Raw genomic sequence first — 16349 nt, forward strand, 5'->3', positions numbered from 1 at the left:
GTCGTTCCTTCATTGCTGAAGATCGTGGTCCTGGTTTCCACCGGCTTCTGTTGGTGGCCATTTTCACTATGATGTGATAAAATGAACACCTGCTGGATCCCTTTAACTGGTCTGACCACCTAGTTGTTGAGCGCCCCCCCCCCCCCCCCCTCCGCCGTATCTAAAAGAACCTAAATACTCTTGGTCATTTTATGTTTGTGTAGACGCAAGGTATCACGCAACGCGCAAGGCACCGTGTCTCCAGAAAAGAGTTAAGCTCTTAAGGTTTTATCGTCGTAGAAATTAAGGTAAAAGAAAACAAACGTAATATTATTTGGTACAGTATTATCGTATAATTGTCATTACAAAAACATGTCGATGTTAGCAAAAATAATCACAGTCAGACACTTCTATTCTATTCTATACACTTTACTCATACTTACTACTTAGTACAAAAATAATGTTGCCCTCAAGAAAAATGGTAGGAAAATATTGTGACAAATAATACAAAATTATGCTAGATTTATACTTTAGTTTTGCTTAGTTGACTTAAAAGAAAAACAAATAGTACACATTTTTTCGGAGAAACTTACTCCGGCGCTTTAGACCTTTTTGAGTTAGGTTTTCAGTCGTATCATGATTTCATTGTCAGTTCGCGGTAAAAAGGTCGTATAAGCCACGTATAGTGCGTCTCTTAAACGTATCTCAGCGAGAAATTACTTGTTTATCTTTCAAGTCAGTTAAGAAAAAATAGATTATACATGTGCTTTTGCGTGTAAATCCAGCTTTACTTAAAAAAAAGAAATAAATAGATTTGTCAAAAATACCACAAGTTAAAAAATACAAAACAAAACGATTTTACGTAAAAAATTTGAAGTTTTACGAAGTTTTTATTTTCGTCATACTTAAATCTAAAAGAATTTATTCTATACTTATGCTATACATACATAACTATTAACTACAATAATAATAATTAATATATTGCTTCATACAACCATTCCACTAGTAAATTACAACTATATAAACAAATTCGCTTAAAGATGGCGCAAATTCATACAAACATGTCATTATACCATAGAAAAGCAAAGTCTGTGAACCTAAAAATTTTCTTCAGATCCTATTTAAGTAAAACAAATATCTTCTTTACGAATTTTCGGGATAAAGTATCTATTGGATGAATTATTTTTTACACATTTCGGACTTGAAAATAAATTTTGATTTTTTTTGTAGCAAATACTTTTTAGATAGGTACACTTTACATTTTAGTCAATACTTGCCAATACATTTTATTTAATGTTTGACTATAAAATAACCTAATAAATATTGGTTTAGATAGCCACCAAACCATAGGTAATAACTGCATGACCGAATATTCGTCAGAAAATAAACAAGACTTCTAAAAGAAAATTGAAATAATTACATTAAATACTAACTAAATTGCCATAAATGTTTTGGTGTTGCCAAATCAAATAAATGGTGGTAACTGGGTAGCTTTCAGTAGATTTGGGGGAGAAATTGAAAATAAAATCACCATTACGTCTATGGCACCATCTTACTCTATGGTAACTCATTATTCAGGTAATACTTCGAACATTCAACTTACAGGAGATTCTTTTAAGACTTCAATAAGAAAGGTAATAAATAAAAGATATTAATTTTATTTCAAATTACTGCTACCTATTTCAATTTTTTTTTAATTAAATAGGTAAAATTGGGTCTTGTTCGATGAAAATTATAGTTCAAAATTTTAAAATACGATGTTTTTTATTAAAAATGCCGGCTACAAAAATAAATTGCAGCTAAAAATTGTAGAAACATGTCAATCTAAATTCGTCTCCTATTGGTTGATTATTCGAAAGCTATCATTAACTACCGATACCGGAGGACCCTATAAAAAGCGTTCGACCAATCATAATTGCTAACATGCCCTAAACCTTAGTACTAATGTACTTGCTACTATAAATATAACCTAATATTTACACATCGACTAAATAACAGTCATTTAGCTATAAGCACTAGAATCATTATTTTTTTACGTTACTATTTCGTAATCGACTCCATCTTTTATTCTATATCTTTCAAAATATTAGGCAAGATAAAAAAACTGTTATTTTATTATTACAAATTATTGAAATATTCCTAAATTATATTTAAATTGAGAAGTATGTATTAAAGTATCGACAAAATAGGGTTTGACAAATTAAAAAAAATGATAATTATAATTTTTAACATTGAAAAGGTAGAATTTATTTTTAATTACTGGCAACATTGACATCGATTACGAATATAATAGACACGTTTTACATAAAATCGTTGAGCGGTTGAGCAAATTAAAATTGATATGCTTATAAAACCATAATATTATGTAGTTCATAAGTTACTATATCAATATAAAATTACATGATCGACAATCGATAGGTTACTTATTCCAATTACTACCGCATTTGTCGTATTTACTTATTGGTGTGAAGAAAAGAAGGGGGGCATTCTTATACTAAAGTATTTTGAGCAGATTTTTTTTCATTACAAAATATGGTTGTCCCTATCTTACGCTAACAAATGTATTGCTGTCTTATTTCCACGGGGAAGGTCCGCTATTTAAACTTATGATATAAATATACATTTGATGAGATTGATTTTTCTACTATACTCTAACTAAATTCTGTATAGTATCTGTCTATTTCTTTTGTCAAGGATATGAAAATGATAGTCTATTTAATGGTCATTTAGCTCCCTTTCCTTCCAATAGATTTAGAAAAGGACATAAGATTTAAGTCTTGTCAAGGAAACGGAAGATGGGGGTATTTGTTGTGGGTTGGGAAATGATGATTGGTACTTTATTCTTAAAGCGTATATTCACATTGACAATAGCTTAAAGCGATGAGCCTAACTAGTATAGAAAAATCAACCTCGCTTAAAGCGCAATATAGTTAACGTTACGACCAAAAACAGCGCAATCCAAGCTAAAGTTGCTACAAAACCTAGATATACATCTGGATCTGAAAGCGGCCAACCTCTCGTTAGGACTGATCGTAAAGCAGACGTCGCTAATGTTAGGGGTAGGCATAAAGCTATACCCCTCAAAGCCCAGGGCATACCCTCGATGGGCCAGATTACCCCACTGAGTAGTAGAGTGGGGTAAAATGACCCGAGGGCGAGTTGTATCGCGTTTCGTTCTAATTCGCAAGCGGCTGAGATGACAAATCCGAAGCACATTCCGCAGAGACCTGGAACAAATTATTTAGAATTAACAAACTTTCACATCTACCTGACAAAATCTATGGTATCTTAAATGATGCTTTAATTAGGGTGTTAATCATTCTAAAATTAATATTTCGATAGATTAGTAAGATATACCCAAATAATGTTGTCATCGATATAAACGAGAAAAATTAACGGTCAAAATGGCCGACCTTGTGTAGCTCCAATTTGTTATTGAGAGCTAGTTTAAAGAAAAATTAGAAATTAATTGTGAGGTAATAACAATTTATTTAAATTAACCCAGACGCAGGTTCGAATCCTGCCGGTTCCGCAATTTTTGATATGTGTTTAAAATTATTTAGGTGTAGAAGATGTTTTCATTATTCCCCATACTAAGTTCCCCATACTAGTTAAGAGTCAGATCCACCACCCACGCTGGTCAATTAGTAACTTTTAGACTTTTCTGGTTTAGTTATTAAATATAGTTTTAAAATATTTGGGCGGGTTTGTTACTTTATGTTCATGTATACTAATAAATAATAATAAAAAATACATAAATACAATGTGCAAGTGATTCAGTTGACATATCATATGCTGGGTGTGAGAAGCGAGGTGCGGTGTGTGAGGGTGTGAGGGTGAGGACAGTTACCTTGCAGCAGCGTGAGCATGATGACGTAGAAGATGTTCCCGTTGCTCTTGACTCCGAACACCAGGATCATGAAGATGAGCACGAGCGCCGTCTGGCCGCACATCACCACGAACTGCGTCACCACGTGCGAGAACAGGATCTCGCCGGGCGACACGCCCGCCACCCACGAGCGGTCCAGCAAGCCCTCCATGCGCTCCACGATCAGCGCTGATGACGTCAGTGCCACGGCCAAAAAGAACACGATCCTGGAAACGCAATTCATAATAATTAATAGTACCTTCCAGTTTCAGAAGATTTACTCCGCATTCCGCAAAGACATTTAAAATTGAAATAAATAGTGACTTGTGACGTCACAATAAAGTGTAATTCTAAGAAACTTTGAACTTGTTTATCTGAAAGTAACTTGTTTAACTGAATTTAACGATGAAGGAAAACATCATGAGGAAACCTGCATGCCTGAGAGTTTTCCATAATGTTCTCAAATCTGCACTTGGTAGACCTTAACCCTAACCAAAACCCTTCTTATTCTGAGAGGAGACCCGTGTACAGCAGTAGACCACCGATGGATTGATGATGATGATGATGATGATGATGACTAAAGTTAAAGTCACTTATACTCACGTAAGAATGACACCAGGTGCGACGAAGTCGGTAAAGGACGGGTTGTTGTCGCCGTAGATTGGGTCCTTGAAGTCGATGGGGATGTCTCCTACTTTGGGGTTATAATTGCACGTTGATAGAAGGTCCTGGAAACAAACAAGGAAAATATAAAGACGTCCTAAAGACAAAAATGTAACACTTTGCTATAAATAAAATAACTTCGCATTAAAAATTAAAAGGGGACTTGGGTCACAATTACCGAAAGAAGAAATAAGTAGTAAAAAATAACAAGGAGGCTTAAATTTGGATAAAGTGGAACTAGCATTAATAAAATGTGAGCTAGCAACAGAATTTCAGTTTAAATTACAACAGAAATAATTAAAATTCGAATAAATATTAGAATAAAAGTTATAAGCCGATTTTAACCTAAAATTTGAATAGGTTAGAATTAAAATTGGAATTTAACTGAAAATTAAATAAAAATAGTAATCGAAGTGGTAAAATACAAATCTGAAAATGATAATTACAATAAATATTGAGTATAGAACTAGAAGTTGAATATAAATTCAGCTTAAATTTGAATATGAAACGAAAATAAATTACCTTAGCAAAGTCCCGATAGGAGAACTGAATGTCTCTGTTGAGCATGAGGCCTATCTGCTGGTTGGACATGTCGAGCCACACTTGTACTTCAGAAGACATTATGGTTTCGTTGTCAGCCGTATCCGCTGTAAAGAGAAACATGGACATGAGTGTTAAAAGAAATGTATCAAAATAGAAAAGAAGAATTGACAGAAAGAATAAAATAAGAATGTGTTTTCAATATCATAGACAAATTGTAAAATTTTTATTAAGGAGGACCTACATTTGGTAGCAGAGCGTGGTTGGCATACAACAAAGAGGACTTGAAGGCAAGAGCTGAAATTCCCCTTGAAAGGCTTGAAAGTCACCTTCCGAATTAAAACATTATTCGATTTTAAGTCTGGCACGGGTTGGCTAGTAATTAATTATTTTTTAATAAGCTTTCAATGAAATAGTTGAAAATTACAACAAACTTACCTAAAGCCAATCTTGCTACGAGGGAATCAGTATAATTCTCATTGAAGTATATCGCTCCCCACGCGTCGCCTTCTCTAACAGCATTTATAGCGGAGTCCAGGTCTGCATAATACTGCTTGATGATGGACTGGTTCTTCAGATGCGCCAGATATCGACACGAGAGGTTCTTCATAGAGCAAGAGGCGTTGTAGGGGCAGTAGCCGTCTAGTACGTGCACGTCGTCGTTTACTACGGCCTGTGGATAGAGAACTTCTTTTTAAATTTGTTGACAACTAAGCTTTTAACTGCGATGGGTGGTGTTTGATTACTTGGTGATTGGTTTTTAATTTTGCTCGAAAAAAATTTGCTAACTAGCTTTTCTAAGAGTTTTACGAAGCTTTTGAAATATGGGTGGAAAAATTAGTATCTCATAGTATCTCTCTAAACAACACTACTAGTGTTGTTTGTGTTGTGTGGCTTCCGTGCCTGAAGGGTGCCAACGGGACCATATTACTAAGACTCCGCTGTCCATCCGCTCGTCCGTCTGTCTGTCAGCGGGCTGTATCTCGTGAACTTTCACAAGTGAATTTTCATAGAATGTGAGCTATAACGACAAATACTACCGCCGTGATATTTAAAAAAAGTGTTATTTCTTGTACGGTGGTACGGAACCTTTCCTGCGAGTCCAACTTGCGCTTAACCGATTTTTGAACATTAGAAGTCGTTATTTGTCGGTAATTATTACATTAACTCATAAAGCATAGGACCATAGGATTTAGTTCCATAGATTTCCACGTTAATACACCGGCGGCGGTGTGGGATACCTCGAGCTATATATTCGGATAACGGAATACAGTTTACGGGGTAAAATGTCACATACCAGTCTCAGTCCGCTGGGATCTCTGCCAATAGCGAGACAGAAGAGGATGACCTGCATGACCGGTAGCGCAAAGATGAACAGCATCACTCCAATGTTTCTCCACATACGAAGGAAATTCTTCTGAATTAGCGCTTTTATCTTCCCTCGAGATGTAAACTGGAAGAAATTTAAAAAACATTAATATTTCGTGCGTGTACCTTTTTTATATCTTTGACGTTGTGGCAGATATTACAGATAAATTAAAAATAAATCATATAACAGTGCAAGAAGGCTCTCATTAGCACTTGAATGACATTGACATGGGGGCGCTGTTGCAGAACAAAAGCTTAGAAAATTCAAACAAGAACAAAGGGGACACTTGACGGCAACGTTTGTTCCGATTTTCACCACGCGCCAAGATAGCCTTGTCGCATTGTATAATGTAGTAATTTTAATTAATAAATAATCAATGGTAAGTAAAAAATTGGCGCGTTTCGCCTCCTAAAGGTGCCGCAAATTGCTATTGCGCTAGAACCATGTCTCATTAACATCGAAATGACGTCATTTTGACGTAAGTCGAAATAAAAATATACCATGAGCTCGAAACTTCAGTCTAGTGCTGACGTCACTAAAATGGCGGCCACGGGCACTAGCAATTTGCGGGACTTATAGCATGATGTGATTCTAATAGAAGGGGACCCTCATTGCTAAATATAGAAACAGAAATATAAAGGTTCTGTGATAGACTTACATTGAGACATCCTCCGCAATCCTCGCACTCCGATTTCACTACTTCTGACATTTTGCCGGGAAGCTGAAACAGATGATAAACCAGTGAGACAAAAGATAAAAAGTATTCATCATTGTAGAAAGAGAAAACACTAGAACTCTATGATAACATTTTCCGTCCTTTTTTAGTCATTAAAAAAATTATGCAGATACTCTTTTAGTTTAGAGAAATTCATCAGAATCGACGCCAATCTCTAAATTAAACTAATTTGACATGCTGATTTCAAATTACTCAAATTTTTAGACTCATTGCTTTATTTTAGAATACATATTTTATATATTACTAGCTGCCCCGGTGAACTTCGTACCGCCTAACAGTCGATTTGTCAGGCAACTTTTTTAATTTTTCTCTCCGTAAGAACCATCCCCGTACTTCAAGGAATATTATAAAAAAAGAATTAGCGAAATCGGTTCAGCTGTTCTCGAGATTTGCGATGAGCAACACATTTAGTGATTCATGAGATTTATATATATATATTTTTTTTTTTGCTGTACAAATTTATTAAATAAACTATTAATAAACTTAAATCTAAAAAAACAATATTAAATTAAAACTAAAATAGACCACCGCAGCGAGGCATTGTACCCAAGATGCTGGCAGCATTACCCCTTTGGATGGCCAAACTAATTCTTTGACCAAGGTAGCTGCCAGCTCTCGGGTCCCCGGTTGACTCGATAACTCTTTTCGCAATTTCTTCAAAAAGAGCTCGAGCCCCCGGGCCCCACGGCCCCAAGGTCTCCACACCAAAAGGCACGAATACGAAGCTCCCATCGAGGTTTTCATATTTGCGCCTCTTGGCCTGTTCGGCGCTGATGGCCGCTGCACCCGCCATAGAGGAGGTCGCCTGAATGTGGGATGCAGCTAAAGTGTCTACACAAGTTGCATCCCAAACAAGCGACCTGCCCATCTTATGAGATTTATATTATAAAACTTTTTTCTACTTTCGTAATAAGAAACATAGACATAGATGTGTATATGTGTGCAATGCTGGACACTTGAGCGATGTCAATTAGTTTGTGAGCCCTCGTCTATACCTAATATTATAAGTCAATGTTTAGAGGGAGTGATCAGAATTGACGCCATCGTCTACATGACTAGGTACACGAAAGCGTTTAAATAACTACCTAAATAATTCCCTGACTAATGGCTATTAAATGGTCGTAGGACAATTAAATCGATTTATGTTCCGTTTCTTAATGCGTTAGTACGTTACACTACACCGAAATCCGGTTCACAGCTGATGTTATCGAACTTATATAACACACATTAACTTTGTGGTCAAATTGTTTTTTTGCGAGCAGGCAGATAATAGCTGTAGGCAATCAAGTTATCTCGAAGTTTCTAGAATAAGTTAGGGAAACTACCTTGCTCTATCTAATTAATGACACGTCAAAGTTCTTACTAAAATATACTAATACCTACATAAACCCTTTCATTCTTCTCAAGCTTATAAGTTAACGCAAACAAAAGATACGGCCATCTATGGCGCGTATTTTATTTGAACCATGAAATTTGGCAACAAACAAGGTCTCGCAGCACAAGTACCTTAGCATTGATGTAGAATAGTAGGATCATAATAACTCCTGGCGGTCGAGACATGTTGACATGATACTAATCTAAGACGGACTACTCACAACGATCTCACTAGATGGCACCACAAGAAAATTCAATACCTTATTATGCAGCCTGAGTCACGCTAACGAAGTTTTAATCGCAGAAGACTATTCATACAATTTTCAAGATACAACGGTCAGACCAGTTGGGTCTCGAGCATGACACCTGTTCAGACGAAGATCTTCCTATTATTAAGGTCGAGGCTACAACACATTGCTACCGTACTTTAAGGGTAAACTGACGCCGGAAGGGCATACAGTACCCGGCAGGAAATATTGTAACATCGACCTTTAGAAAGAGATAGCGATTTTGTAGAGCGTTGTCTCTGTCGTCGTGGCTGACAAAACGTCACATACGTATGAGTGACAGAGACAACGCTCTACGAAGCCGAAACCTCTTTCTAAAGGTCGATGTACAATATTTCTTAAAGACATTTTAGACTGTACATTTTTTTTCTAATATTCCCCTTTCCTCTCCAACTAAGCGTCAAGCTTGTGCTAGGAGTAGGTACGACAATAGTGCAACGGTTTTATTTTTATTTTAGTTTTCAGTCCACTCCTTTATCCGTTGAGCTATTGAGGCTTAATACATAATATCCTAGTAAGTGGTGAAACTCACGTCTCCGTTGGATCCAGCAGCATGATCAGCAATCAGCACCTCCTTGCTCTGGTGGAAGTTGAGGCCGACCACCTGTGCGTCTTCTGCCGCGTAGGGCGCTTCCTCGCGCTTCGACATCTTGTTCAGCCCTAGGCCTCCGCTCACGTTTAGCTCCACTACTTGGTTCGCTTGACCTGGGGGTACAAGAGGATATTAAATGAATGAATCCCGACTTATATTATAAAAAGACGAAAGTTTGTATATGTGTGTGTGTGTGTGTGTATGTTTGTTACTCCTTCACGCAAAAACTACTGGACGGATTTGGCTGAAATTTGGAATGGAGATAGACTATACCCTGGATTAGCACATAGGCTACTTTTTATCCCGGAAAATTAACGAGTTCCCACGGGATTTTGGACAACTTAAATCCACGCGGACGAAGTCGCAGGCATCAGCTAGTGTATGTATATACTTTTCCACTTCTGATGATCGTAAAGTTCTTCTTCATGCTGGCTCTAGGCGAATTATAACTGTTTTTCATGCTCTTGCGCATGTGTTTATAGGTACACAAGAATCTGTCAAAATGACACATATCTATATGTGTCATTCTGACAGATTCTTGTCTAGTATAATGTGTATCATCTATGGGTTCTCGTTTAAAAAAACGAAAAAAAAAATAAGTAGGCATGGTAGGTAGGTATGTAATTTCTATTCCCGCAATTTGCGGGATAAGATACTACAGAATTATTACTAATTATTATGCTGGAACCATGTCTCATTAACATTGAAATTACGTCATTTTGACATAAGCCGAAATAAAAATATACCATCAGCTCGAAACTTAATGCTGACATCACTAAAAAGGCAGCCACGCGTATTAGCAATTTGCGGGCCTTATGCCATCGTTCAAGAAATAACACTTTCTTAATTATCATGGTGGCCATTTTGTATTATTCAAACTCAAACTCAAATTATTTATTCAGAATAGATGGTCAAAATTTTAATTTGTAAGATGATATAGTGGTGATAATTAATACGTACTTAAAACTAAAGCTACGAGGGTTCCAAACGCGCCCAGTGGGATTATTTGATATTATAGCTACAATAGAAATACCCATTCTGTGAAAATTTCTACAGCCCTCTGACAGACAACGGAGGCTTAGTAATAGGGTCCCGTTAGAGCCTTCGGGTACGGAACCCTAAAAATAGAAAAAAATAGTACATTGTTTGCGTGTTAGGAAAGACGAACGCGTAAGAACAAAGCAAGGTAACGCCGCGCCGATGCAATACATAATGGGCGATGGACGCGTCGCAGTATGCAGAACCTTGTTCCCGATTGACACTGATGAAACAATGTTTGTGATTCAGCGCTTTTATTGAAAACTGTTTATTCAGACACTACTGGGAAATGGGGTTTCGAAACAAAGGCGCAAAACACACGCGCAGAGTTGAGTTCTTCTTATTCGATTATTTTACAAAGCCCACTCACTTACTGATATAAACAACTGAGTTTGTTGTGGGCTCTTCTCAGATCTAATCGCGTTTGGAACCCTCGTAGCTTTAGTTTTAAGTTTGCGTAATAATTATCACCACTAATTATCTTACAAATCTAACATCAGACCATCAAAAAGAGTAATTTATTACCTATTTTGACTAAATCATTTGACTTTGTCTTTGACTTTAAAACACGAAATAACCTAAGAAATTAGGCTTTATTCTACTAGAATTACAATAATAGGCAGACAACATGAAATATGACAATATCAAACAAGAAAACATACGACATTATTATATTCTTAACTAGCTGATGTCCGGGGATTTAGGTCTTTAAAAATCGCTTGGGAACTTTTTGATTTTCCGGGATAAAAAGTAGCCTATGTCACTCTCCAGGTCCTAAACTATACCCATGCAAAAAATGACGTCCTTTGCGACGTGATTGAAGCACAAACGAACAAAAAAACAAACTTTCGCATTTATAATAGGGGTAGTGATTTGAACTAGCTTATGTTCGCCACTTCGTCCGCGTGGACTACACAAATTTCAAACCCCTATTTCACCCCACAGGCGTTGAATTTTTAGAAATCCTTTCTTAGCGGATGCCTACGTCATAATAGAAAGAAAGAAAGAAAGAAAACTTTTATTTGATCACAATCAACATATATAAAAGGAAAAGGTGACTGACTGACTGACTGACTGACTGACTGACTGACTGACTGACTGACTGACTGATCTATCAATGCACAGCTCAAACTACTGGACGGATCTGGCTGAAATTTGGCATGCAGATAGCTATTATGACGTAGGCAGCCGCTAAGAAAGGATTTTTGAAAATTCAACTCCTAAGGGGGTGAAATAGGGGTTTGAAATTTTGTAGTCCACGCGGACGAAGTCGCGAGCATAAGCTAGTACTACAATAAACCTTAAAAGCTAATTAAGTCAATCTGCATAACTAAACTGATAAGTAAAAATATAATAGCTATCTGCATGTCAAATTTCAGCCCGATCCGTCCAGTAGTTTGAGTTGTGCGTTGATAGATGAGTGCGTGACGATGATGGTAGTTACCTTGTCGGCGGGAGAGCTTGAGGAACACATCCTCGAGGGAGATGCAACTGTACATGGTCAGCAGGGCCTGTGGGGAGTGCTCCGCCAGCAGACGTCCGCTCCTCATCAGCCCAATCTGGAAAATGAGGAATCACCTATTAGTAACTTTTTTTTTTTTTTTTTATCCGATACAAGTTAGCCCTTGACTGCAATCTCACCTGGTGGTAAGTGATGATGCAATCTAAGATGATAGCGGGCTAACCTGGAAGGGGTATGGCAGTTTTTATTAAACCCATACCCCTTTGGTTTCTACACGGCATCGTACCGGAACGCTAAATCGCTTGGCGGCACGGCTTTGCCGGTAGGGTGGTAACTAGCCACGGCCGAAGCCTCCCACCAGACCAGACCAGAAATTTAGTAATTATAAAATTCCAAACCCCTGCCAGGAATCGAACCCGGGACCTGCCACTATTCAGACCACAGCGCTCACCACTGCGCCAGGGAGGTCGTCATAACTAGAACTACATGGTTGTATGAAAATTCCGTGGGAACTTGGCGATAAAAAGTTGCTTATGTCAATTTCCGGAATGCAAACTACCTTTTATATAAATCGGTTAAACCGGACCATCGGTTAAATCAGTCAGTGGTCAGTCACCTTTTCCTTCTCTATGTATACTAGGTAATGCCCGCGACTTCGTCCGCGTGAATTTCGATTTTAAAAATTCCCGTACCTAAGGGGATACAATAGGGGTGAACGTTTCGCGGAACACTATATTGCTTTTATATTGCTATACTGTTATTAAATACACAATTGAGATGGTTCTATTCGTTTTATTTCATTAATTGACAAAGTTTCACAAAGTTCCTTTACCGTTACCCACACATGACATTTTGACATAAGCAAAAAACTTTTTCATTAGAATAACATTTTTCACTCGCCTTACGGCTCTGGGTTCTAGCTATGAGTTTATTAACATAGTCCGACAAGGGGTTTGAAATTTATGTAATCGACGCGGACGAAGTCGTGGGCATAAGCTAGTGCTGTAATATATGTAATCATCATCATCAATATAGGTCTCTTGTAGGGACTTCCTCACGCCACGGTCTTGCGCCGCCTGAAACCAGCGGTTCCCTGCGACTCATCTAATGTCGTCCGTCCACCTAGTGGGGGGTCTTCCAACACTGCGTCTTCCGGTGCGAGGTCGCCATTCCAGCACCTTGGGACCCCAACGTCTATCGGTTGTACGAACTATGTGCCCTGCCCATTGCCACTTCAGCATCGTAACCCGTTGAGCTATGTCGGTATGTAATACAAGCCAGATATTAATTAACTTTCTTTGGGAGAAACCCTCAAAATATAATGTTATCTGCAGATGGCGTGATAGGCGCGAGACAAGTTTTCGTAATCCATTGCATGATATGGGAACATAAACAAAAGAAAGAAAGTAGCTTACATTTTTTGGGAAAATAATTAATTTCTTTTGCTGTGAATTGCAAATCGAATAATACTTTCTACGTCTTACCTGCCTAGACTAGGTTCGTGATTTTTTATTTATTCAGATACAAGTTAGCTATTGACTGCAATATCACCTGGTGGTAAGTGATAAGAGCCCTAGAAGTGATAAAAGCGAAAGGTCTGCCAGAGGTAGGAATTAAGCCCTAGGGCTCAATCCAACAGTAAGATGGTCGAAGAGTTATAGTATCTTAGGATAATACAACGTTCACGCGATGTAGTGTACTGCTAGCACCATCTGTTATCCACAACTTAACTATTAAGCTAAAAGTAGAATAAGACACTCACGCAATGCGCCTGCCTGGCCTCCTCGATGTAATGTGTGGTGATGATGACAGTCTTGTCTCCGGAACTGGTGATGCGCACGAGATGCGTCCAGATGGACTGTCGCAGCAGTGGGTCCACGCCCACGGTGGGCTCGTCCAGGATCAGCAGCTCGGGGTCGTGCATTAGGGCCACGGCAAACGACACTCGGCGTTGCTGACCGCCACTGGGGAAGACATACAGGGTTACATTATAAACCAGAAATAAGAATTCTAGCTGATGCCTGCAGCTTTCTCCGCGTAGATTTTTAAAAATCCCGTAGGAACTCTTTAATTTTCCAGGCTAAAAGTAGCCAATGTGCGTCTCCGGGAAGAAAGCTGTCGCTGTACCAAATTTCATCAAAATCGGTTAACGGATGGGCAGTGAAAAGGTAGCATTAGAATGGATCCATTTATCCCATCTTCTCTTTCTATAATACTAGCTGATGCCCGCGACTTCGTCCGCGTGGATTTACGTTTTTCAAAATCCCGCGGGAACTCTTTGATTTTCGGAGATAAAAAGTAGCTATCTATTTCCATTCCAAATTTCAACCAAATCCGTCCAGTAGTTTTTGCGTGAAGGAGTAACAAACATACACACACACACACATACAAACTTTCGCCTTTATAATATTAAGTCGGGATAGTCGGGATAAAAATGAATCAATAAATGTGTTGCTCATCGCAAATCTCGAGAACAGCTGAACCGATTTCGCTAATTCTTTTTTTATAATATTCCTTGAAGTACGAGGATGGTTCTTACGGAGAGAAAAATTTAATTCAACCTCCCCCTCAATATTCTAAACTCCACCCGAGCGAAGCCGGGGCGGTTCAGCTACTTTATTGTAATAATGGATTATCAAGTTTTAACCAACTTTGTTAAAATAATGGTGTCTTTCCATTGAAAATTTTTTTTTCGTGGTAAGTGTATACCTACCTACTTTGTTTCTAATTAGTATTTACGGTAAAAAATATTCCAAGTAAAATATGGCTATTTTTCTAAAATTCTCAATTGATGATTTCATACCAAAACGCAATTTTAGCGCGCGATTTTGTATGAATTATATTTCACACAAAAAACGGGTTTTTCAATAATTACCTATCTACTAGGTAATTAGGAACAATCTTGTTCACCAAAATTATACGATAGAAGATACAAGTTATGAAAATCCAAGAGGCAAGAAAACAACATGCCTCGCCAATGCGTAAGTGATTTTTTACATGACAGACAAACAAAAAATATCTACGAAGCATTAACAAGTTTTAATTAGTACAAATATGATTTAATAAGTACTTGAGCGTGTCAGATTAAAACAAGGTAAGTTAATCAGATGCAGAAAAGCGTGCAAATTATTTCGAAATTATAGACAGACACTTCAATTTTATTTATTAGTATAGATTCTGTGGTACCACTATTACCACCATAAATGAAATAGAAAACACCATAATGCTAATAACCACTCATTAGTCGACAAAGAGTGTGACAAATCGATTGGTCCGCCATCTAACGAACCGTGGCGAAAACCGGTGTTTATGGTATTTAGCTGTGTTTACGCTATTCATTGTCCATTCAAACAGTTGCAGTGGTCAACGCACGGACAGACAGAAATGCATAACTTATACTTAGCTATTGTCTGAATTAGTCATGGGAAGCTATTGTATTGTGCGTGGTTTCATGTTTCATTGACACGCCGTGTGTCTTGTATTTTACGAAAGGAAACTCTTTCTGTCTGTTTAAATTAGTTTCATCATCACTTAATTTTTAGGGTCCCGTACCACAAAAGGTAAAAAGGAACCCTTATAGGATCACTTTGTCTGTCTGTCTGTCGTGTCTGTCAAAAAACCTACAGGGTACTTCCCGTTGACCAAGAATCATGAAATTTGCCAGGTAAGTAGGTCTTCACACGTAAGGGGAAAAATCCGAAAACCGTGAATTTGTCTCATCCGTGACGCGTGCGTACACTGAGCCCCCGTGAATAAGGACCCCGGATGGGTTCGTAACTAGTCGGGCTAACGTCGACGAAATACGCGAGTACATCCGTTTTGTCCTACATCCTAATCCTAATAATGTTATAAATGTGAAAGTGTGGATATTGGGATGTTTGCTACTCAATCACGCAAAAACGGCAGAACGGATTTGGATGAAATTTGGAATGGAGATAGATTATACACTGGACTAACAAATAGGCTACTTTTTGTCCCGGAAAATCAAAGAGTTCTTGCGGGATTTTGAAAAACGTAAATCCACGGGCATCAGCTAGTACATAATAAAATTTAGAACAAAGATTATTATCTATCTTTTGACATGGAATTCCTCAAAACACCGCATGCCGCTATGAATTAAATCAAGAAATACTTGTTTGAGAGTAATATAATATTGTTCTAGATCTGATCCGCAGATATCCGGCAGTTATGTGGCGATTGAGCAACTGACAAGTAGCTGTTACCTCTCTACTGTACAGTGCACCCCCCGCGCCGGCGACTGGGTTGCGTAACATTCACCACCGAGCTGGCTTGACTCTTGAGAGTTTTTTTTAATATAAATATTAGCCATGTTAAAAGACTAATATTCCCCTTTCATCTCCAACTAAGCGTCAAGCTTGTGCTAGGAATAGGTACGACAATAGTGCAACGAGCGGGGTTTGAACCGTCGACCTTTCGGTTT

The 16349-nt window shown here is 38.0% G+C and overlaps 1 protein-coding gene across 2 annotated transcripts in view; it reads right to left on the minus strand.

Moving 5' to 3' along the window:
- Nucleotides 1–309: 309 nt before the first annotated feature.
- The window catches only part of snu (ABC-type transporter snustorr), a 92370-nt gene continuing 76330 nt past the window's right edge, over nucleotides 310–16349 (minus strand). For both annotated transcript variants that reach the window (XM_034981373.2, XM_034981374.2), the window contains 10 exons: nucleotides 13671–13872; nucleotides 11891–12005; nucleotides 9349–9521; nucleotides 7078–7140; nucleotides 6348–6503; nucleotides 5489–5723; nucleotides 5033–5157; nucleotides 4451–4575; nucleotides 3830–4074; nucleotides 310–3206 (listed from right to left, as the gene is read on the minus strand). In XM_034981373.2, the coding sequence (XP_034837264.1) occupies nucleotides 2884–3206; nucleotides 3830–4074; nucleotides 4451–4575; nucleotides 5033–5157; nucleotides 5489–5723; nucleotides 6348–6503; nucleotides 7078–7140; nucleotides 9349–9521; nucleotides 11891–12005; nucleotides 13671–13872 (1762 nt within the window). In that variant the 3' untranslated portion in view covers nucleotides 310–2883. The remainder of the gene's footprint in view (nucleotides 3207–3829; nucleotides 4075–4450; nucleotides 4576–5032; nucleotides 5158–5488; nucleotides 5724–6347; nucleotides 6504–7077; nucleotides 7141–9348; nucleotides 9522–11890; nucleotides 12006–13670; nucleotides 13873–16349) is intronic.

The sequence above is a fragment of the Maniola hyperantus genome, chromosome 24, assembly GCF_902806685.2.
Source record: "Maniola hyperantus chromosome 24, iAphHyp1.2, whole genome shotgun sequence".
Lineage (NCBI taxonomy): Eukaryota > Metazoa > Arthropoda > Insecta > Lepidoptera > Nymphalidae > Maniola > Maniola hyperantus.